General features: G+C 44.5%; 1 protein-coding gene across 4 annotated transcripts in view; it reads right to left on the bottom strand.

Moving 5' to 3' along the window:
- CEP295 (centrosomal protein 295) overlaps nt 1-14,356 on the bottom strand; it is a 74,341-nt gene extending 59,985 nt beyond the window's left edge. For 3 of the 4 annotated variants that reach the window (XM_074984110.1, XM_074984127.1, XM_074984132.1), the window contains exons 1-3: nt 12,277-12,459; nt 10,472-10,634; nt 8,700-8,900 (exon numbers count right to left, since the gene is read on the bottom strand). In XM_074984110.1, coding sequence (XP_074840211.1) covers nt 8,700-8,900; nt 10,472-10,591 — 321 coding nt within the window. In that variant the 5' untranslated portion in view covers nt 10,592-10,634; nt 12,277-12,459. Of the gene's footprint in view, nt 1-8,699; nt 8,901-10,471; nt 10,635-12,276; nt 12,460-14,319 lie in introns of those variants that run through there. The other variant, XM_074984118.1, reaches the window with a different exon arrangement.
- Between the last annotated feature and the right edge of the window lie 9,689 nt (nt 14,357-24,045).

The raw sequence follows: 24,045 nt of genomic DNA, 5'->3' as shown, positions 1-24,045 counted from the left end.
TGCCGCACAAGTAGTTGTGGGTACGCGATCATCTTCCCACATTGCTTTCCATGGGAGGGGAATGAGGGCAATGCAAACAGCCATTTTTTCAGAAGGAAAGGTAGGGAATCCCAGGTGAAAGAAAACCAAACAGGCTGGCTTCAGAACAGGACTGAACCACATAAACTGGTTGCTCAGCTGCTTTTCCCCACAGAAAGAACACCATGAGGTACAACTTTTGCCTGGCAGCCACGGGACTGTCACACCCACATGCTAGAATGACTGCGCCCTAGGATCAAAAAGTTGACTGTGCCATTTCAACCAGCCCCCCAGCCACTTCCCCACCCCCACTCGAGACCAGAAACACCCTCCTGAAAATATTACAGGAACAGATTACTGCTTGAGATATCTGCACCAAACTTGCCCCCCAGTGGAAAACAAACAGCCAAAGGAATTTTCACACCATTTTTCCAAAGCCTGCCCCTGACTCAGGCCACTTACTGGAGTGCAACCTAGTGATGACAGACACTGTCAGAGTGCGCTATTTTCTAGACAAATCTTCCAGAAGTACAGTAGGACAGGAAAGTTGAGGGAAGTGCAAATCATAACAACTAAAGCCAACCCTCTCCATCAGGGGAAAAGCCTGCAGCTCCGCATACTCATGAAAGGAAAGAAGACATTTGTGGTGCACTGAGTTAGGAGAAAGGATTTTTAGCTTCCCACTTCACTACACAGACGTGTCCATTGTGGTGCATGGAGTTCATCGGAAGGTACTTGGGAAATCTGTGCCCTGGGATCAGCCAAGTGACAGTGTCATCTCAATTGGCTCCCAAGCCACTTCCTCCCACCCCCTGAAACCACCAATTTAAAGTAATAAGCCAAATAATGTGCCAGGCAGGGGCCTGTCATACCACCCTGGAATCACCCAGGTGACTGTGACATCTCAACTGGCCCCCCAGCTACTTCCCCCACCTTGATACCACCCCTCCCTGGCTAGAATGGTGTGACTATCAGAAACATCCTCTCAAAATATTACAGGAACAGACTACAGCCAGCCCCTCCACATTCAACGAGGGCTGTCATGGGGAAAACTGGTTGATGGGCCAGTTGATAGGGTCCCTTCAGCAGCTTTCTGGGGTGGTGGTGGGGGGCAGCCCTGCATGCTTGTGACTGTGGGGGCCATCCTCCCCACATTTAATAAGGGGATGTCATGGGGGAAAACTGATTGAAGGGCCAGCTAAGACTTGCCTCTGGTGACATGCAGCTCCCGAAACTCTTTGCCGCAGGATGGAAGACTTCCCCGCCAGTGACAGGCAGCCCTCAAAATCTTTGCCTGGGGGGCGAGGGGGGTGAACTTCCTCCTTGTGACAGCCAGCCCCGAAAATCATTCCAGCCTGTGGCTCCTTCACCTTGCGCAAGCTAGCACGTGGTACTGTGTGACAGCATGGTCTGCACTGCCCCAAAGGCACATACTTTTATCAGCTTGGGGGCTAGCCATGTGATGCGGTTGGGCAGTGGATAGATCCTGACTGCATGGTGCCTGTGTTTGTTGGGGGCGGGCTGCACCTATACAAATGTGAACTGTGGAAAAGAAGTTTCTCAGCCTTTCATAAAAGCATGACCCCCCATAGCCAAGCCATCATGTGGGGCGGCACCTGGCGCCAACTTAGATAAAAAAAAATCTTGGACTCTCCTGTTATACTCTGTGCAGGGAAGAAGCCACCACCCCATGCCAGGGCTATTTTTTCACGGACAGAGGTGACCACTGTGCTGATAATAAAGAAATGAATTCTAAATGGGCCCAGGAGCCCCCTTCAATTTCTCAGGTTTCCTGGTGTCAAATTCAAATTTGAAGGCTTCCTGTTACCTACTTGCTTCACACCTGGAGAGCAGCATAGATAGAAGCAGCCAGACAGACAAATGTGGGGCACTGTGGGATACATATGAGACACCTCTGAAGGCCAATAAAGTCAACTTAAAGAAATGGCATTTGCATACTAGCATTAATTTGACCTTTTAAATTCGAACATGATGCTACATCGACCTGCTTTATGGGTATAATAAAATTGATCTTAGCTCTTCCTAAAATGGACCTAATGGCATCCACAGTTAAGACAGTGACACTGTAAATTGAGCTAACCATCTTAAAATCGACTTTATGATGTAGCATAGACATAGCCTGAAACAGTTCACATCAAAGCAGTACAACCATTTCAAAGAAACATTACCACAATTTAACAATGTAATATTTTAGCAAAAGCTCATTACAATGCAGCGGCCTTTCTGTATCTCTTTTTCCACAGTTGCCAGTTACTGGGATATATCAACAGTAACGCTATCCTTTGCAATTAGTTGTCTCCTCTCATTATAGTGCTAATAAGCATTTCCACAGAACAGGGGGTCCTCACTGAAAGTCTCCTTGCTGTAAGTTGTTTCATATATACGTTGTTAATTAATGCAAGAAAGTAAATTCATTGTATGCTGCACAGATCTGCACTTATGTCATTTGGGGGCCAAGGGACCAAAAGCTAGGAACGTAGGCGAGTTGCATGGTGGCCAAGCTGCAGGCATTGTAGTGGAGGGGCCCTGGAAGCAAGCTTAAAGTCACAGGAAATTGGCAGGGGGCTGCAGGAAGCTGCCAGGGAGCCAGCAGGGGAGGAGTCATGGGACAGCTGTGGGGATAAAGGGGTGGGGGGACGGGAAGCCAAGAGGGGACCGGCAAGGAGATGTAGGAAGCTGGGGAGAGTTTCAGGGAGCCGCAGGGAGCTGGTGGGGAACTGTGGGAAGCCAGGGAGGTGGGGAGCCAGGCCAGCAGCTGTGAACAGCTGCAAGCTGCCTGGATCTGTGGACAGTAGGGAACCATGGTGGACAGCAGCTGCTTGGATCCAGGAGCAGTCAGAAGCTGGGACCTGGCTGCCAGGACATGCGATCAGTCAGGAGCCAGCTGGCAGGAGCTGAGGGAAGGCGACTTTTCCTCGTCTGTAAAATTCTCTCACCTGGCTTGGGTCAGGACCCAAGGGTGCTGGATAAGAGAGATATAACCAATATAGGTACTGTACAGAGTGCCGCCAGATGGCAGAGGCGGCGGCAGAGGAGGCAGCTGCGCTGCCCAGCAAAGTCAGCTGGAGGCAGAGTCAGGCCGTGTCTCAGGTTGAAGGGAGGAACATATCTCAAGATAATTACATTATTCTTTATGGATATTAATTCCCCTTTGTAAGTCATTTCACTATAAATTGCATTATTTAGGAACGTATCCTGGACTTTTAACGAGGACCCCCTGTACATTCCATCTGAGAATATTAAAGCACATCAGTAATCCTTAAGTATCAACACCAGAAGTAGCATCTTCTCCTTTTTATTGTGGGAGAAAATGAGACAGGATTAGAGTGATTTACCAAAGGTTATGCAGGAAATCTGTAGCAGAGTTAGGTCTCCTGACTTATACAGTAAACTCTTTCATATCTGGCAGCCCCAGGACCAGGAGGTTGCCAGATATTCAAATATTCTGGATAATAGAGAGGTATACCTAGCCATGCATAACACTAAAGAAAAACAAGATTAGATATTAAGAAACAAAACAAAAATGTATAAGTACTTTATTTTCCAATAACAGTAGCATTGGACACTGTGAACTTATACTGTATTTATTTTCACTATACAGTACATATGGAAAACGTAACTACAATTTACTTTTGGTTAAAAGGCCTGTTATTTGAGAGCTCTGGATAACAAAATGCCAGATATGAAAGAGTTTACTGTAGTAGGTCTACAAAGCAACTAAACATTTGCTGCTGGCAAGCACTCACATAGCATGGCTGTGGAGCTGTACACTCCAGAAGTCTATGTGGAATGACAGTCCCACAGCTCAAGCCCTGTGAGCCTGAATCTACACTACAAAACAAAGTCAAATTTATTAAAGTCGATTTTTTATCACTAGATTTTATGAAGTTAATTGTTGAGTGTCCACACATATCCAGAAAGTTGACGTGATGCATCTACATCGCTTTTGCTAGGTCCGACTGTGTCAGCAGTGCATTGTGAGTACCTGTTCCACAGTGCCTGCATTCTGGTATTTTGTGCCAGTGTTATGGGTGTAAAAAAAAATTCACCACAAGTGGTTGTGGGTGTCTTATGTCATCATCCCAGAGTATCACTCTCAGTTTCCCCTGCCACTGAAAAGAAACAACCAAAGGAATATTTGCACCATTTTTCCAAAGCCCGACTCACACCACTGCACAGAGCTAGCAAAGATCTTGCGCACCTCAGAGCCATTACAGAGTGTGTTAACAATGAGAAGTCCTGTGGTACCTTACAGACAAAGATTTTTTTGGAGTATAAGCTTTTGTGGGCAAAAACCCACTTCGTCAGATGCTCTTAGTCAGCTTTGCCCATGAAGGCTCACGTGCCAAAAAATCTGTTAGTCTGTAAGGTGCCACAAGACTTGTTGTTTTTGCAGATACAGACTAACACAACTACCTCTCTGATACAGTGTGTTATGTCCACTTGAATAAGCATCCTGTAGTATTTTATTAGACAAAGTGGGAGAATGAGGACTTTGATTCAGAGCACAAAGACTGGAGATTAGGAATGCACAGCTGCTGGTTGCATTGGAAGCATTGCATACAGTGGAGCGCCCATTCTGGAGCTGTGAAACCAGCACTCGCTGGTGGGACCACGTCGTTTTGGAGGTATGGGACGACCATCAGCGGCTGCAGAACTTCTGCATGTGCAAAGCCACTTTCATGGAACTTTGTGATTTGCTGTGTCTGGCCCTGCAGCGATGACATACCAAAATAAGATCTGCTTTGACAGCTCACAAGCGAGTGGCAATTGCTCTGTGGAAGTTTGCCAAGTCAGTGGGAAATCATTTGGGGTGAACAGATCTACATTGGGGGCTGAGGTAATCCAGGTAGCCAAGGCAATCAATGTTCTTCTGCTGTAAAAGACTGACTCTGGGAAATGTGTAGGACATAGCGGACAGCTTTGCTGCCATGGGGTTTCCTAACTGCAGTGGGACAACAGATGAAACACATCCCCATACTGCCCTCGGACCACCTGGCCTCAGAGTATCTAAACCACAAGGGGTGCTGCTCTATGGTGCTGCAGACGTTCGTGGATAACAAAGGTCATTTCACTAACATTTACATGGGATGGACAGGAAAGCTGCATGATGTATGCCTCTTTAGAAATTCAGGTCTGTACAGAAAGCTCCAGGATGGGACTTTCTTCCCAGACCAGAAAATCAAGATTGGATATCCCCACTTTGCCACAGTGATCTTGTGCAACATTACTTATCTTCTGTATTCTTGTCTCGTGAAGTCATACACAGGCACCCCAGACCGCAGCAAGGAGCACTTCAACTACAGGCTACCAAGTTCAGAATGGCAGTGGAATGTGCTTTTGGCCATTTAAAAGCCAGATTTGGGTATCTTCAGACCCATTTGGACCTCAGTGAAGCCAACATCCCCACTGTGGTTGCATTTGTGAAGAAAAGGAGGAAAGTTTCATGCCAGGCTAGACAGCAGAAGCAAATGTCCTAGGCAGTGTTTATGAACAGCCGGATACAAGGGCAATCAGCAAAGCACAAACAGATACAATGCAAATCAGAAATGCTTTGAAAAATAACTTTATGAATTAGCAGACAACCACATGAATCAGCTGTATTTAACTACTGACACACCCATCCTCTGGCCCCACAATGATGCGTGCCTGACCTTTATGAAAGCACCTCCAACCGCACCCTATGTTAACCAATAAACGACACTGACATTTTAACAACAGCATTTTTTATTTATGGGGTGAGGGTAAGGGATGGGAAAAAGAAGTGGAATCCTACCACCATGTTGGTGGAAAGTGAGCCTTTTCCAATGTGGCAAGGTCCTGGAGGTGGGACCATGAAGCTGTCCTTGCCCCTCCCCTGCATTCTGGGCCCGCAACAAGGGGAGGCCAGGGAACATGTGGAAGAGACTGTTTAATTATTGCATTCTATGGAGAGGGGCCATCTGCTGTTCCAGCAAAGATCGGAGGATGTCAGTTTGCTCCTTAACATCCAAAATGAGCTATGCTGAGTCCTGGACACTGTGCTGGAATATGTTTTACTGCCATTGCTGTGTCCACTTTCTATGAGTGGCGGCTTTCACACACTCCTTCTGGACGTCTTGCAGCTGTTGCAAGATGAGGTCCTGCTTTGTTTTTTTCTGGCGGCACATCACAGCGACCCTGTCATTCCCAGTTGCACTGCTTGTTAAAGAAAGTTGGCAGCCACATGGTGGGTTTTGTGGGGGGGCCCTGTAAAAGGTAATGTGCAGAAAACAACTTTCTCAGCATCTCCTCATAAATCTTGTACAACCACGTGGTTGTGGTGGGGGTTGGGGGAGGGGGCAGAGAGCCTGCCAGCAGCATGGTGGGAGACCGAGAGCCTTGCAGCAACATGGTGTGGTAGGACAATCCCTGGAAACTTAAATGGACAGAGAACAGTGTGATCAGCTTAAAGGGACAAGCCTTAATGAAATTTTCCTTGCTTCTTCTAGGTTGCAAAAAGATACATTAGTTTCCCAAGCATAAGAAAGTGAAAAAGAAAATATGCTCATACTCTGTGAGCACAGGACTGGAAAATATGCAAAAATGGTGCTTGGTGCCATGATTTCAGATCACTTATTGGCAGCTTGGCATGGCAAGGTGTGCTACCATGGAAGCCGGAATAAATCAGGCCTCCCCAAAAACCTTGTGAGAAAAATAAAAAAGTACCTATCTGAAACCGTTATGAAGATCTCCAAAAAGGATAAGCACTCCATCTCGAGAAATATTAACAAGCTGTGCTAGAGAGCCTGGATGCACAGATCCACGTCACCCCAGCCAAAACCCCACTTGTAGTAGTTTAAAAAAAATATGCTCAACAGAAGTAACCCTCCAGCCCAATCCAGCCAAAACCACACTTGTAGCAGTAAAATATATTCACCAGAAAAGTCCCCTCCAGCACTGCTTGACTCCAGAGCATCCTGCGATGAGGCCCCTGCTTCCAGTGTGATGAAGAGTTCCTGGCTGCTGGCAGGATAAACCTCCTCAGCTGCCTGCTGACTGGCTCACTCTGTATCTTCCCCCTCTTCATTGGCCTCCATCTCCTCATTCTTGCTGTTCTCACAAGACAGCCAAGCAATCTCTCCTGAGGAATCCGTGCAGTTGTTGGCAACCGTGGTTGGGTCCTTCCCTAGATTCTCATTTAGTTGCTCATAAAGGCAGCATGTTTTGGGAGATAACCCAGATGGCCCAGTGGCTTCTCTCACCTTCTGATATGCCTGCCTGAGCTCCTTGATTTTCACCCGGCACTGCTGAGTGTCCCTGGTGTAAACTTCCTCCAGCATGCCCCACGTAAATCTTCCCATAAATGTCCACATTTCTTTTGCTGGTTTGCTGTTTACTCTGCACAGATTGACACTTCCCGCTTCTCTCATAAATGAGATCCTGGATCTCCTGATGACTCCATGCTGGGGCTCTTTTACAATCCTGAGAACTCATGGCTAGAAGTAATCGTTCCTCAGACATGCTCGGGAACTCTGCTAGCCACGCTGGCCAGAAAGAAAATTAATTCAAACTCCCCACCTTCCTGTTACCTACTTCTTGCACACTGGAGACCAGCAGAGGTGAAAGAGTCCAGAACAGTCTACTTTAGCACCCCTTGAAATTGACCTTGCGCTGAAGACATTCACATTATAAAATCAAGCTAAGTCCCTTAAAATTGACTTTATGCTCTAGGGTAGACAGCTTGAATTGACTGGCACAGATGAGCCACAGGTGTCTAGTTGTAGACATACCCGTAGTTCCATGCTTCAACTATATGACAATCCTTGTCCTCGACAAACCTGATCCAAAGTCCACTGAAGTCACTGGCATAAATGAAACTCTCTCTAATGAACTCTCTGAATCCGGTCTACTATAAGTTAGAGGAAAAACAATCAATTTTTTTGCAGTTTACAAACACAAATGGGACTCTGACAAGACTACAACACAGAAAGCCAGAATAAGGCCCTCTGCTGTTCTTATTAGGCACTGTATGATACGTTCTGCACTGCATTTTTGTAAAGATGTTCATATACACTCACATATATGTTTCAGAAAAGAGGCGATAGTGCATGACAGATATTTTGTATGTCTGGAATGACTACATTCACATAACAAGCAAACAAGTTATCCCAAACGCATACCAATAAATCTTTGACACTACCATACAGCATTACATATCTTGTTTCTGCCATGTTCTAGGCCAACTTCAGAAAAAAGTATCTAACAGATTACATTGCTGAATCAGACTAGTTGTCCATCCTGACAGTGACCTACATCAGATTTTTGAGAGGAAACCACAAGAAAACTTGTAGTCCAATAATGGTTATATTCAGCCAATAAGAGAAGTTTCTTCCTAACTCGCATCAACCAGAGGCTGTTTTGTACTCTCAGGCCTGAAGAATGTTATGTCAATAAAAAAACCCTTATAGTTCCACACACTATGTCTTATCTCATGCATGTGTGTGTTCGTATAAAGGTGTATGTCAGTATTTTTGCAAACTTTGCATGTGGTTTTGTTTTTAAAGCATATCACTTCAAGCATTATAAGCGCAAGATTAGAAGGGTCATAACCAAGCAAGCCGTAACCTTAATAATTTTAGTTCAATAAATACTTTCTAAAAGCCTCGATTATGATAAAATCAAATGGCTTGTTTACTTACATGGTCTTTTGCCTGCCTGTGTCCCTCTCCCACAGCCCTTAAACTTGATAGGTAAAGTTTTTCCAAGACTTTAATCTTCTGATTTTGTGCTTTCCACCACTCTGCTTTGAGTTCCTCTGCCAACTGTTGTAGCTGTTCATCTCTCCTCTGCTTTACTTCTTGCCTTATCTGCAAGGCAATGTGCCTCTCCTGTTCTCTTACCTGAGAAAGCAAATTATATTTTTAACAGAGACCCAAGAGTTTATTTTTGTAGCAGACCTTTAATCAACTTGTTAGAGATCCTATCAGTCTTCTCTAACCTACTGATAAATCAATTAGATTGATCTGAGTAATGTCTTAGTTTGGAAAAGGGAGAAAATGGCAACTTAAAGGCTTAAATAAACGTTAAATAAATGAACTACAGAGGATCAACAATGAACAGCTATAATTCAGTGACGCATTTAATATCTTTCTTTCCACACAAAAGTCACCTGAGTCAACAGAGAGAATTAAGAAAAAGCTAGCAAACAAGTCTCACATGCTGTTACAACATAACCCTGCCAAATCAGTGACTACTGCTGAATTTAAAACTGTATCTTCAAGATTTACTATACCTAATCAGGAAAAGAAAGTCTCTGCCCAGAAGACCACACAATCTAAACAGAGAACATACAAAGAAGCAGGAAACTCAGCATTCTTTTCAGACAGTGAGGCAGGAAAGATATGATGCCCAAAGAGCAAAAGGGAGTGTAAGTGGAAAAGTTTGTTTTAGTCATGCTTTGTTTGATTTATCAGTACATCACCTAGAACAGGAGTGGGCAATAATTTCTGCAGAGAGGTCACCCCGTGAATTTTGGTACTGGTTGTGGGCTGGCTTTGGGCCCCGCTGGAAAGGACAGCCTTGGGCAGAAGGCTTGAGATTAGAGAGAGAAAGTGTGAAAAAGAAACACTTTGCATATGAGACACAGATTCTGTGACACAGACTGAGTGTATGCTGCTGTATATATGTGACAGTGACTATGTTTGTGTGGCACAGACTGGGTATGTGGGACAGTGAAATAGGGCATGCGTGCTGACCGCTGTTGGGTAAGTTTTCTGAGAGAAGCCACTCTCCGTCGTCTTCCTCCTCCACAGCCCCTGCACTCCTGAGTCACTTACCATCAATGCTTCAGACTGGAGCAGCTCCACTGTGTCTCCCCCACTCCCTGATCCCTGCTCTGCAGAGATGAGATACAGCAGCAGGGGAAAAACCCTGATTTCAGAACTACCATCTCCACTCCACTCCCTCCCCCAGTGGACAACTAGATAGAGAATCCTAGGAGTAGCTCTGCCGCAGATGGAACAAGTTGGGGGCAGGGGCAGCTGAACACAGGCTGCTGACTGTAAGTGCCCACACTTTCATAATCAGCTGGGCAGACTGGTTTTGCTCCCGGGCCTGATTTTGCCCACCCCAATCTAGAAGGCAGTCAGGGATGTGTGTCTGTATGGAAGTGATGCTCAAAAGCAAAGAGACATTCATTTGGTCACTGTCTGAACAGAGATGGTAGCTGAAGAGATGCCCCAATCACATCTGAAAGTAGATATGTAGAGGAAAGAAAGAATCAAGGACAGAGCTGCAAGGGTAGAGTAGTAAAAATTTTGCACACTCACTGCAAAATACAAACACTATGTTACTATGTTACCCAACTGCAAATTTTGCTGTGTGGCAGTACTGTTAAAGAAGCGTACTCCTAAAATGCAAACGTTCTTTTCTTCAATGATCTAAATAACTATTGCTGACAATTCAGACATACCTGTTGCAGCCTCAATCTTCGCCGTCTTTCATAGTCTTCTTTCAAAAGTAAAGCTTCTTCATTAGGACTAAGCCTCAGCTTCCCACCTTTTGCCACTTTTCTTTTCATTTTTGTATACATTGAATAGGTTGTTTTCTAATGTTGTTTTGATACAGAAGTCAGCCTGTTTTTAAAAATACAAAAAAAAAAAAAAAAAAAGCCACCACCACCACCATAAAAACCTATTAAGATACACATGCTCCTTTCACACTTTCCAAAAGACAAAACTCAATATTAAGCATAAGTATTTGCCACAAACTTACAATCAATTGGATTCATCTCTACAACTGTTGATTAACTGCTGTTAACTCATGCAATTAACTACAAAAATTAATCATGATTAATCACATCATTAAAAATTCATTTAAATTATTGTAAAAATATAGTGAAACATTTTCAAATCTAATGACTTCTTGTACAACTGAATGTAAAGTGTATACTGGTCACATTATATTGCAAATATTTGTACTCTAAATAGTATCATGTAGCACCCCCGTATTTTACAGCTGTTTTAAAATATGAATATGCCTAATTCAAATAAGCTTTCTGTAAAATGTGGCATGTGACCTATCACAGGAGAGTTTGTAATCCACTGAATGTGTATTTTCTATATGTATGCATACATCAGTCCTGTATTTGAAATCAGAAATATGAAGTATAAAACCATTTATGTATCCCAATGGGATAATGAACCCAAGTACTCAAAGAACTTAATGGCCTGATACTCAAGACAATGATCTTAAAATAATCTTGTTCCTGCTATAAGCCTGGGCTACGGTTGAGCCTGCAAAGACATGTGGCCAGGCCACCTGTTGCTGGAATCCATTTTGGTTGTAGTACTTTGCCGAGGGAGGGCAAAAGGGTTAAAACTGAACACAAAGGAACCCTTATTTATAAGCAGGGAACCAGACAATAGGGGAATTGGCAGTTGCTAGATACAAAGATGTTCCCTGCTTACCAGCAAGATGACTGCTGGAAACTTTTGAGCCTGAATGGGGGGAGGATTGGGCCCAGTGTAGGAGGCTGCCTAGCGTGTGAAAAATATGATTAAAACTTCTGTTAGAGTAATAAATTGCACATAACAAGCTTATTAGAGTATTAATCTTAGTTGGTGTGCTGTATTTAGCTCATTAACTTACTTTGCTCTGTTATCACTTGCAACCACTTAAATGCTACTTTGTATATTTAATAAAATCACATTTATTATATTAAACCCACTGTAAATAATTTTTACTGTGGGGAGAGGGGACGGAGACAACAGCTGGGAATATCTCTCATTGATAAAGAAGGCAAACAACACTAGCTTGCTCTTTATAAAAGTTGTATGAAAAGTAAGATGGATTTGTCTGGGATTCTGGTCCCAGTGGAGCTGTGCACCTGGCTGCTGTGTCAAGTCTCTGTAACTGAGTCTTCCCAGAACTGAGGTGCTCTCAGTGTCTGCACTGGTTGGCTGTGGGACAAGCACATGGCAGCTGTGGCAGAGGCAGCTCCTCTGGCCCTGGCAAGCTCCAGCAATAAGGCAGCTAGCATAGCTTCAGCCTGGGACAGCTCATGCGGCTCCAGGTGAGTAATCTCGCAGGTATGCATGCATCTGGCAGGGGCGGGGGGCAGGAGGAGGTTGTTGATAGGTTAAATTTTGCTTGGACACCATTGATGAAAGCACAAACTTAAAAATCTGCATGCCTAACTGGGGTTAGAAACAATGTATAAACAACACTGAGCCTAGAAGTCACTCAATATCACCTGAAAGCAAGAATAGCATTTACCTGAGACTTCTGTAGCTGACACTGCAAGGTATTTATATGCCAGATATGCCCCTTCATGCTTTGGCCACCATTTCAGAGCACATGCTTCCATACTGAGAAGGCGCATTAAAAAATGCCTTAATTAAATTTGTGACTAAGTTTCTTGTGGAAGAATTGTTCTCTTTTACCACCATTTTGTCATACTTTGTGTGATAATCCAGCATCTGTTTAAGAATACTTTCAATGCTGATGTGACAAAACAGAAAGAAAGTACCACTGTGAGATTTCTAAAAATAGCTACAGCATTTGACCTAAGGTATAGGAATCCAAAGTGCTGTCCAAAATCTGAGAGGGTTGAGGTATGAAGCAGACCCTCTCAAGTCTGGAGAACAATGCTCCAGTGCAGAAACTGCAGAACCAAAATGATTAAAAAAAAAAAAAATCAGCCTTCTGCAGGAGGTCTCTGATTAAGATGATAAAAATGAACATACGTTGGTCCACTCCGCTTTGGACCATTAATGAGTAGACCACATCAGCTCCATGGACGCATATGCCCTAGATTAGGGGGGGGGACCTCAAAAAGCATGCATGCTACAACCCCATTCAATTAATGAAACAGGTATAATTAAGAGAGAAAAGATTAAATGATCCATAAATTCTCCAGAGATCTGATGGGGAATCTGTACCATATGGCGATGTAAACCAGATAATACTGTGCTTGTAAAAAATGACTAGAAAATAACTAGTTTCTCAGTGACTTTTTAACTGCAACAATTTTTTGGTGTGCTACTGGTACTTGTTCTTTATCAGTGCTAACAACCTACAAATAAACAGTTTGACATAGGCAGTAGAATGAAAAGCTTTTTAAAAAGATTGATGCATTATATTTCCCACTGAAATAAGAACTAATTTTAGCTCAAAAACTGAAGAAGTGAAAATTCAGGGACATGGAAAATGTACGAACTAAATCAGTGAAGCAGAAGCCACTTTTAAATATTTGGTATTTCATATTGATACAAGCTATTGCAAGAAATGAGGATAACACAGTTGAAAACAAACTAGAATGATCACCTTTTAAAAATTTTTCACGTTGTAAAAGCACCTATCACCATCCTGGTTACAAACACTCACCATAATGAAGGAACATGAAGTTGCAAGGTGGCATGCACACCAAGCACTAATACCTGTGAGAAGCAGTCTCTGGTGTTCTGTACCCTACCACTTCCTACGCCTGCACTCAAAAACTCTTACTTTGTTGTCTTATCAACAGCCCAGACTACACATCTGCCACGGATAAGCAACCTACTCAAAGGGTCTATGTACAATAGCCTTTTTGATCTTGAGGTCTCCGGTTGACCGTGAGTGAAGCGTGGTTAGAACATGTGGGAAGACGTGGTAGGGGTGTAAACACTCCCCCAAATGTTTGTTACAGGCTAGCAGCGTTTGTGCTTTACTCCACGGCTCCGTCCTACAACAACATCTCCGGCTTCTCTCGGGATCGGCCCCCAGAGAGCCCGGCCTCTCCTTATAGGGGTTAGATAGGGTAGCCAACCGCCCAGAGAGCAAGAGGAGGGCCAGCACAGCGGGGCTTAGTTGCCACCTGGGCCCAGGGTCAGAGGGGTAGCCGTGTTAGTCTGGATCTGTAGCAGCAACGAAGGGTCCTGTGGCACCTTATAGACTAACAGAAAAGTTTAGAGCATGAGCTTTCGTGAGTTAACTCACTTCTTCAGATGCTGATCCTGGAAATTTCTGAAGAAGTGAGTTAACTCACGAAAGCTCATGCTCTAAACTTTTCTGTTAGTCTATAAGGTGCCACAGGACCCTTCGTTGCTGCTACTGGGCCCAGGGAACACACAAAGCCTAATGCGACGCAGATCGGCCCGCCAAGAACCCTACCCGTTTGCCCAGCGGCAGCGGAGACCCGGGGCGACGGAATCATCCCTAAGCCAAACACGACATCCAACACTTCCCTCACCGCCGCAACAGAGAGCGAGGCTGGGAACAAGGGCGAAGCTACCGGAAACCAAGACACGCGGCTCACCCAACCCTAGTTACTATCCTCACCTGTCCTCCCGCGCCGGCCGCCGTCGTTTCAAACGGCTCCTTCCGGTCACTGAATATGGGCTATGACGTTACATCCGCTGTCGTTAGAACCGCCCGCCGGCAGCCGCGCGAGCGGTTTGCACGCAACCCCCCCGCGACCTAGAAGAGGAAACCTACAGTACGTATAGCCAGGAGGAGCTCAGCCGTTGCTTCAGTTTACGACTGTGACTACGCGCGAGCCAATCAGAAGGGATGTTTGCTGTCAGGCGCCCAAGGGAACCTGTTGGCCAATGACAACTAAGAAGGGCCATGACTGGTCGGAAGCTGGTCCCTGCCGAATGTGCCTGTTGTGGCGGTTACTGCGTGGGAGGGGGGATAAAAATGCGCCTCTAGCGAGAGGGCGGGCGGGAAAGTGGTGTTATGCGCATGGGCAGGGGAACACTGAGCGCGTGTTGGAGCGGGGAGCGCGCTGAGGGGTTCTGTGTGCGCTGGTGGGTTGTGTCGGGGTTAGAAGAGTGAGAAAGAAAAGCCGTTGGTAGAGATGTCATTGGGCAAGGCCCTGCCTCTGAGGAGGTGGGATCTAAGCAGGCCAAACTGGGTAGCCTCTATGTAAAAGAATAAATGGGCAGACATCAGGAGCAGTAATACACAAAAACCTGTAGGAGAACACCTCAGTCTCCCTAGGCACTTGGTAGCAGTTTTAAAAGTAGCAGTCCTACCACAAAAGAATTCAAAAATAAAATGCAAAGGGAAGTTTCACAGCTGCAATTTATTTGCAAATTTGACTCCATCAACCAAGGATTGAACAGATGTGGGAGTGGTTGGCCCATTACAGAAACATCAGAGAGGTAGCCATGTTAGTCCGTATCTTCAAGAACAACCAGAAGTCCTGTGGCACCATATTTTCTCTGCTCTTGCTGTTCACACCTCCACATTGGCATCTGAGAATGGGCCACATTCCCCCTGACTGAACAGACTTGTTTTCTCCTCTCTTGATGTTCACAACTCCACATTAACTGCCAATAATGGGCCACTTCCACCCTTACTGAATAGACCTTGTCAGCTCTGGCTCTCCCCTTTACTGAGACTTCCTCTTTAAATCCTCCTCTGGACCAACCCCTCACCCCCCCAAGCATCTGACAAAGTGGGTCTTTGCCAACGAAAGTTTATGCTCCAAAATATCTTTTAGTCTATAAGGTGCCACAGGACTTCTTGTTGTTTTTGAAGATACACACTAACAGGGCTACTTCTCTGACACTGATCTAAGCAGGGTTATTTTAGGATTGCCAGATGTCCCACAATGTGCAAGACAGTCCTGGACTCCCACAACAAATCCCATGTCCTGCCTTTGTCCAAAACTCCCACTGGACATTTTTGCATAAATGGGGACATGGGACTAGTCATGAAAATACCCTGGCCAGGGTTCCCGTGGCTGGGGCTGATTGGCAGGGCTCAGTGCCCCAGCTGCAGGGCTGTGCGCCCCCTGCTCATCTCTGCAGCTTGAAGCCCTGGTGGCGTCAGGCCTCCCCTCTCTCACAGCACGGACCTGGGGGCTGGAGCCGTACTGGAGCAGTCTCTGCTTCACAGGTCTCTGTTGGAGCCCCCACACAGACTCCATGCTGTGTCACGGGGCAAGAGCCCTGCATGGTGTGGAGCCAAGGCTCACCCTGGACTGTCCCTGGAGCCTGCAGGGCCAGAGAACCCCCTCACCCTCAAATCCCCACCACAGGGCTGGGGCCTGAGCCCCGCATGGTGTGGGGCTGGGGTCAATGTCCCCCCGCCCCAGTGTCTGCAGCACAGAGTCCTGAAGAACCTGCTGCAGGCATGTTCCTCTCTCCCACCCTGGTGGGCTGGGGGTGGGTATTTGGGGTCTGGGTGGGAGGGAGAGTGCAGGAGCGGGCTGGATTTGTGTGGGAGGTAAAGTACAGCAGTGTGTGGAGGGTTCAGGAGCACGCTGGAGATGAGAGGTCCAGGAGGCAGGGTACAGGAACAGGCTGAGGGTGGGGGTCTGAGCAGGAGCAGGGTGGGTGAGTGAGGGTCGGGGCAGAAGAGTATGTAAGAGCAGGGTGGGGTGGTCTGGGTAGGAGGTGGGGGCAGGAGCAGGCTGGCGGAAGCTGGGGTGTATGCCTGCAGCATTGTTGCTGCCCCTGCATGGGGGAACATCAGTGGGGAGAAGAGTGCCCTGGAAAAACTTTTTTCCCCAAGGTCCTGGTCACTGTCACTGCCCCCACCGCTTGGATTGGCAGGAATTCCAGACAATCAGAGCAGCAAAGGAAGCCTCTCTCCAGGCAACCTCTGTGTCTGGGGCTCTCTAGTTCAGCAATATCTGTGGGCCTGCTGGACCACGAATGTTGCTGGACCAGAGAATTTGGGATAAGAGACATTCAACTTGTATTAAAATCCCAGGCATTTGTAGATAGTGGGAAAAAAATGGCCACATGGAGATTTACAGACCGAAACAGTAAAGCTTTGCATCTTAATTTATTTATTAATGAAGTTGTTGTAAGTCGGAGTATTAGTGAATTTTAAAAGTGTCATGGGCACTTGGTCTGTACATAGACATCAAAAAGTCAAATTTTGGCACTCTGCCTCGGAAAGGTTGTTCCCTCCCTCTGCCTCTCCTCTCCCAGATTAGACCATCTCTGGTAGATGTCTGTGTAACCTGCTCTTAACTATCTCCAGTGATGGAAATTCCACAACCTCCCTAGGCAATTTATTCCAAAATTTAACCACCATAACAGTTAGAAAGTTTTTCCTAATGTCCAACCTAAGCCGACCTGGGTGTAGTTTAAGCTCATTGCTTCTTGTCCTATCCTCAGAGGCCAAACAGAACAGTTTTTCCCCTCCTTCTTGTAGCACAATTTTAGGTACTTGTAAACTGCTATCTTACCCTATCTCAGTCTTCCCTTTTCTAAACTAAAGAAGTTCAGTTGTTTCAGTCTCCCTTCATAGCTCATGTTCGCTAGACCTTTAATGATTCTTGTTGCACTTCTCTGGACTTTCTCCAATTTCTCCACATCTTTCTTGAAATGTGGTGCCCAAAACTGGACACAATACTTCAATTAAGGCCTAATCAGCACAGCATAGAGTGGAAGAATGAGTTCTGATTTCTAGTAGCCCCATCTAAGTTGTCTTTGCCCAGTTTATTGATAAGAAGATCATGTGAGGCAGTATCAAATGCCTTACTAAAGTCTAGGTATACCAGGTCCACCACGTCTCCCTTATCTATAAGAAGTGTTGTCCCATCAAAGAAAGCTATCAGATTGGTTTTGCATGTTTTATTCTTTGCAAATCCATGTTGGCTGTTTCCTATCACCTTATTTTCTTACAGATGTTTGCAGATGAATTCCTTAATAACTTGCTCCATTATCTTTCCTGACACAGAAGTTAAACTGACTGGTCTGTAATTTCTTGGGTTGCTCTTATTCCCCTTTTTATAGATGGGCACTGTATTTGCCCTTTCCAGTGTTTTGGAATCATCCCTGACTTCCATGACTTTTCAAAGATGATAGCTAAAGGCTGAGATACCTCCTCGATCAGCTCCCTGAGTATTCTAGGATGCATTTCATCATGCTCTGGTGACTTGCAGACATCTAACTTCTCTAAGTGCTTGTCTACACTTACCCCCAACTTCGAAGGGGGCATGGTAATCAGGGCCACAGGAGATTACTAATGAAGTGCTGCGGTGAATACGCAGCACTTCATTAGGCTAATCCTCCCCTGCAGCAACTTCGACGCATCAAACTTAGAAGTGCCAGCATGCATGTAGCCGCGGGCATTTCGAAGTGCCTGTGCTACTTCAAAGTCCCCTTACTCCTCAAAATGAAGAAAAGGTGGAACTCAAGCAGAAATATTCTAAAATGTTAGTAATGGTGGGAAAAAAAAATTATAAATTGATAAGAACTACAAAAGTTGGGAGGAAGATGAGGCTATTATATTAACTGAAACCTTCTGTATGAGGGAACTTCAAAAAGATAACTAAAAGCAAAGCTCTGTACCAAATTAAATTGCGTAGATAATGAAATGCTAAAACATCTGGATGGAATTTAAAAATACTGCCAAAACTATACAAAAGTATATTGGGAAATGGTAAACTGCCAGTGAAGGGGGAACATGTGTTTGTAGTCCCAGTGTGGAAACCCCATAAGCTGCAAACCAGACCAGATGCCTAGGAGACAATATTCTTTACATCATGTCTAGGCAAAGCTGTGGAAAGATTATTGACTGAAATATTAACATAAGCAGAAATGTACTTACAGAGAATATGTGAAGTAGATTCAGGAGGGGAAGGAATACAGATGATTTATATAGTAGAGACACAAAAAAGTATGAGACATAATTAGTTTTCCTATATATTGCAAAAGCAGATGATGTGTTCAAGCAAGAGGCATTATTGCACAAAATAGCATCCACAGACATAAAAGGAGGAATATGTAGGTAAACAAAGGATATTTAAGTATAAACTATCCAGATTAAAGTGGAGAAAACCTGCTCTACCATATATATAATCACAAATGATACTCCACAGGGGAGTGTAATTAGCCTTGCCTTAATCAACATAATGATAAATAACCTCCAAAAAAAGAAGCATGCTAGAATAGGCATTTCTTTGTTTGTAGATGACCACAACATAGGAGATAAAAACAGAAACCAGAATATAGCTCAGAAGGGAATAAATGAAGCTCTTAGGAAAAATGGAGAGAAGGGAAACGTGGGGCTTTAAATTTTGAGTTCACAAAATTAAAGGATTGAATAGTCACTAAAAGAAAACTCAGTATGGACCACAAATACCTATAGTTAAAAGCTACACATCCCTAGCTGACATTTGATAGCAAACTAACGTGGAAGGACTGCACTGATTTTTACCTTTTCCATTTATGTACAATATTTGCTATCTACTTAAAAATGTTTCTGGAAGCACCAGTGACACAGATAAGAGAGTACTGCAGAGTAGAAAGCGAGTGATTGAATGTACATATAAGACATTTTTCAGCTTGGTCCTTAACCGTAATTGTAGGGGAAATGAAAGATACTTGTCAAGTGCTAAATTCCTGACAGAAGGAATAAATGACACCCCTGACAGGAACAGGGAAGCCACTAACTCTTGCTTTTTGTAGCTTGTTAAGTCTCATAACTGCCTTCCTTCTTCTTTCCTTCAGTTCTTTGCTTGATCATGCCGTCCTGCATGGGGTATGCAGTCAGCAGACAAGATGTAATGAATGCGTGAGGTAAGTCTGGCCCTTCTTCAACTCCCAAACTAAACAAAATGCTTTTAGGTTGGTCTACAAGGCCTAGTATCAACTGACTGCTCTGACTTCTCTGCTGAGACAGTCTACAAGGCCTAACATCCTGCAGCTGTTGCCCTAGCATCGCCTGCTATGCTGGTGGTATGCATGAAGAGAGCCACTGGCTTCTCTTCCCAGATGTCCTACAAGGCTGACCAGCATGCCACTGCTGCTCTAGTGTCATCCAGAGCATGAGAATCAGAGAGAAATAGCCAGAGATCAAGCTCTGAGGGGCGGGTGCCTACCCCTTAAGTACTCTCCTGTTGCTGTGTGGATTAGAGTTATGTGACCAATCTTGCCCGCTTTTGATTTTCTTGCCTTTTCCATTTTGCCACCTTTCTTCCCTGAGGGGAAATGGTGACCAAGAACTGGTAGTCATTTTGGGGAGGAAAAACAAAATGGAAACTATACAAACAAAATGAGAACCATACAAAATGGAGGCCATAGAAGCCTGGCACTCCTGACCCAACAAGGTCTTCTAATACCATTCTCTTCACTCAAGGCAGGACTATTGTCTAGACCTATGTTCCCTATAATTTTTCTCTCCTTGGGCAGAATAAATTTTGTTATGTACACCAAGGCATGTGTAGATGGGCACCACCATAGAAACACATGTTGCCATCTGTGGGTGGCTGTGGGTGCTCTGCTAATCAGGTTGGCAGCACCCAAATCTCTCTTGGGAGTATGCCTAAGTGCACAGTTTACGGGTGCACTGGTCTAGACCATCCCTGACAGATGTTTGTCTAGTGTACTCTTTAAAATCTCCAACATCCCTAGGCAAGTAATTCCAATGCTTAGCTATCCAAACAAGAAATTTTTACTAGTGTACATCCTGAATTGCCATTACTACAATGTAAGCCCATTGCTTCTTGGCCTATCCTCAGAGATTAAGGATAAGTAGGCCCTGTTAGAGAATGAAAGAGGCCCAGGCCACTTTGAATTTAGAGGCTTCTGGCCCCCAACATATCTAACTTCTCATCCGTAAGGTTATACTAAAAACAAAAGAATATATTGAAATTAACATATGAGAAATTTATTTATTTATTAATAATTAAGTAATAATACCAATAGCATGGATATTAAAAATGTGACATTAATTGTGTGTTTCCACTGCAAGCAAAACTCTTCATTTTAGGAATGCTTTTCAGGCTTTGTGTGCAAACTTGCGTATAATTGAAGGAAAATCTAATTTACATGCAACATCACTGTTAACGTTAAGCATTGAGAGACCATTCAGAAGCTCTTGTCCCATTGTAGAATGATGATAGTTCTTTACTTGTTTTAACATATTGAATGGGCATTCACCTGAAGCCAGGAGACTGACAAAGATATGTAATGCAACTGTGATATTAGGAAGTACAGTCAAAAGGCCCAGATTGAACATCCTGCTATTTTAACATATTGAACAACCAAGGTAATCTGTTCTTTAAGAGAACAGTCCGGAGCTGCATCAATAATAATTGAGAAGTACTTTGTATGTCATATCTCTTCAAGGATTTTTGTTTGCACAAATGTCCCACTCAGCTCAATAAATGTATTTTGTATTCTGGTAGACTGCTAATTGTCTTGTATGCTTTTTCTGCTGCCTTATGATTCACTAACTCTCTCAACTTCCTGATAAAAGTTCGTCATACTTGCTAAGAATACCAAGGAAGTTTCCATTTGTAGAGTCACTGATATGTTAACTGGAACTAAACAAAGCCAGTCTCTGTTCAGAAAGAAAAAGAATGACATTCAACTTGTGCTCAAGGAATTTTTTTCAGTTTCTGTGTTTTTTCAGTCAGGAGTAAGTTCTCAATTGAACTGTCAGCTAATGCCGCTCTGGTAGCTGATTTCCATGCAACATAGTTATTTTTATGTGATACTGAAGTTTTACGTGCAGGTATTTAGACTTTCAATTTCCTGCAACTTCTGTTGAGGCTGCAACCAGATGGATCAGACCTTACTGATGCATTTGAAGTATTACTGTTAAAAATGAAGCAGGGTATACAGTATAAAACCTGCTTTTCCATGCTCCAGCAGAGCCAGTCTCTTGTGTTGGTATCTCCATTTGGAAGAGATTTTGTGAACAAATGAGTGGAAAAAGCATGATTTTCAGCATCTTTCAGTATATTACTTGGAATCTGAAAACAACTAACTTTGAGAAATAACCATGTCTGAGCAACTTGATGGGTAGTGGTGGGGGAGGGGCAGGGGTGCAGGCCCACCAACTCCACTACAACCCTAACAGTAGCTGTAGCTAGCTGCTGGCCCGTGGGGATCCAGGCTGCGACATCAGCTTTGGCAGTGCTGCAGTCCCACTAGGGTAAGCTGCCCTGTAGGCTACTTCCTTTTTCACCTCCTGTAGGTATCTGGGTCCATGCTGGGTCATCAGGGAGCTTGGGCACTTCAGCACCCTCAGGGTAACAGGCAAGCGTCAGGTCTTCCAGGGTCTGCTTGCTGACAGGTCCAGCCAGTCTTGGGTCCGGCTTGGTCTGTTGGGCTCTCCCACTCACGAGAGGGTCTCATTTTTAAATATGCATGTTTTATAACGAATGTTGTGGTGGAAATGTGCTCCAGTAGTTGAAGACAGTGTTTCACCATGATTTGTGTGCTTTGCGTGATTGTGGTGTTGAGCTGACTGAATGTCTCAGCTTGAGGAATCAGTAGTTTGGTTGTGGCATTGATTGTATCTAGGTGGGCTCCTATAAAGTTAAGCTGCTGTGAAGAATGTAGTTGAAACTTTTGAAAATTGTTTTGAAAGCTAGGTTTCATGAGGAACTTGAGTGTGCATGGGATTGTCTTTGTTGATTGCTTGAATGAATGTGCAACTTTTAGGCAGTTGTCTAGGTGTGAGAATATTTTGATTCCCTGTTCTCTCTGATGTGCTGCTGACACTGTGAAAATCTTTGTGAAGACCGTGGACACTCTAGTGAGCCTGAAGTAGAGGACACGATATTGGAAAAGTTTGTGACCCAGAGTTAAAATTGGAAACTTGTAGTGAGCTGGATATATGGGTATGTGAAAGTATTGTACATTGAGGGGTGACAACCAATCTCCTTTTTGTAACAGAGGAATGATGATAGCCAGTGTTACCATTTTGAAGTACTCGCGTTTGATGTGTTCATTGAGCTGACGCAGGTCTAGAATCAGTCTCCAACCTCCGGTTTTCTTGGGAGTGAGAAAGTACCTGTAGTAAGAGCCCTTGCTTTTGTATTTGTTGGGCATTTCTTCTTTTGCTCCTATAAGCAGGAGGTGATCAGTCTCCTGCAATTTTAGTAGAATCTTGTTTGAATGGTCCCTGAAGAGCGATTGGGGTTGGGGTTAGATCAAGGCTTGGAAATGAAAGGGATACAGTAGTAGCCATTGCGGATAATTTGCAAAAGCCTTCTGTCTGATGTTATGGATTTCCAGACTGGGAAAAAGGACAGGAGCCTGTGGTGGTAACATTGGTGATGGAGAGGCTATTAGAAATTGGGATCTGTTTCTGATGCAATATGTTGGTTAATTTGTATTGGGGCTCAGGGAGTTGAGAGAGGGAGATCTCCAGAGAATCAATCTCTCGCTTAAATAAATCCTGGAAGGATTTGAAGTCTTGTCCACAGTGGGTGGCAATGACACGAGTGTCTCATGAGGAGATGAGGAGGAGGTGCGTGTGAGTAGCACACTCTCCTGTTCTGTCTGGTCTCCCTGACCTTCAGCCTCCTCTTCAGGGTCTTGTTAGAGAGAAGGCAAAGGAGAGGGTGAGTGTATTGTAACTTGTTGAGGAGGAGACTGGGCCTGGTGTCTGAACTGTGTGCAGGAATCCCATGCCACTGGTGCATGGGTACCAGCAGGGTACTGGTACTGACTGTTTTGGACTGTATTGGAGATGAGTGCTTAAATGTTAACAGTAATGGTTGGATATGGATGGATATCTTCTTCATCATCGGAGAGGTAGGATGGCACTGAGCTTGCAGGTGTGGAAACTAGCGTCAGAACATGGTGCCTCGGAGTTGTGTCGATACCTGGTACCAATGTAAATGCAACATCAGCTTGGGTGGTATGAGAGGTGGTATGTACACCATTGGTGCCAATGATTTGGCTGTTGTTGGTACCGATGCACCCGTGGTGTGTGTTATGCGTGGTAACATTGCTGCTGGTGCCAATGGTATCTGTGGGGTCATTACCAGTGCCGACTTATGTTGCAGCAGCTTCTGAACAGTCAGTGCCAACTTTTTCGGTGCCATAGCTGCCTGTCTTTTGTCCATACCGCAATAATCAGGTCAGGTTTCTGTTTCGCCTTGTCTCCTCAGGCCATCTGTTTACCAGTTGGGCCCAGTGCCTCAAGGTCCAGAGCAGACTGCACCATCATTACTGAGGCAGATTTATGCACCAGAGAACACGTTTTCTTTGGTATTTCTCTATGTAGTAAGGTGGATAGCATGTGCTTTGTGGCTGTTTTAGATTTAACTGGTCCTTGATCAGAAGCTGCTACAGGCGA

This window comes from Carettochelys insculpta, chromosome 1 (assembly GCF_033958435.1).
Source record: "Carettochelys insculpta isolate YL-2023 chromosome 1, ASM3395843v1, whole genome shotgun sequence".
Lineage (NCBI taxonomy): Eukaryota > Metazoa > Chordata > Testudines > Carettochelyidae > Carettochelys > Carettochelys insculpta.
The sequence above is the reverse complement of the archived record's forward strand: the minus strand, read 5'-3'. Positions and strand labels throughout refer to the sequence as shown.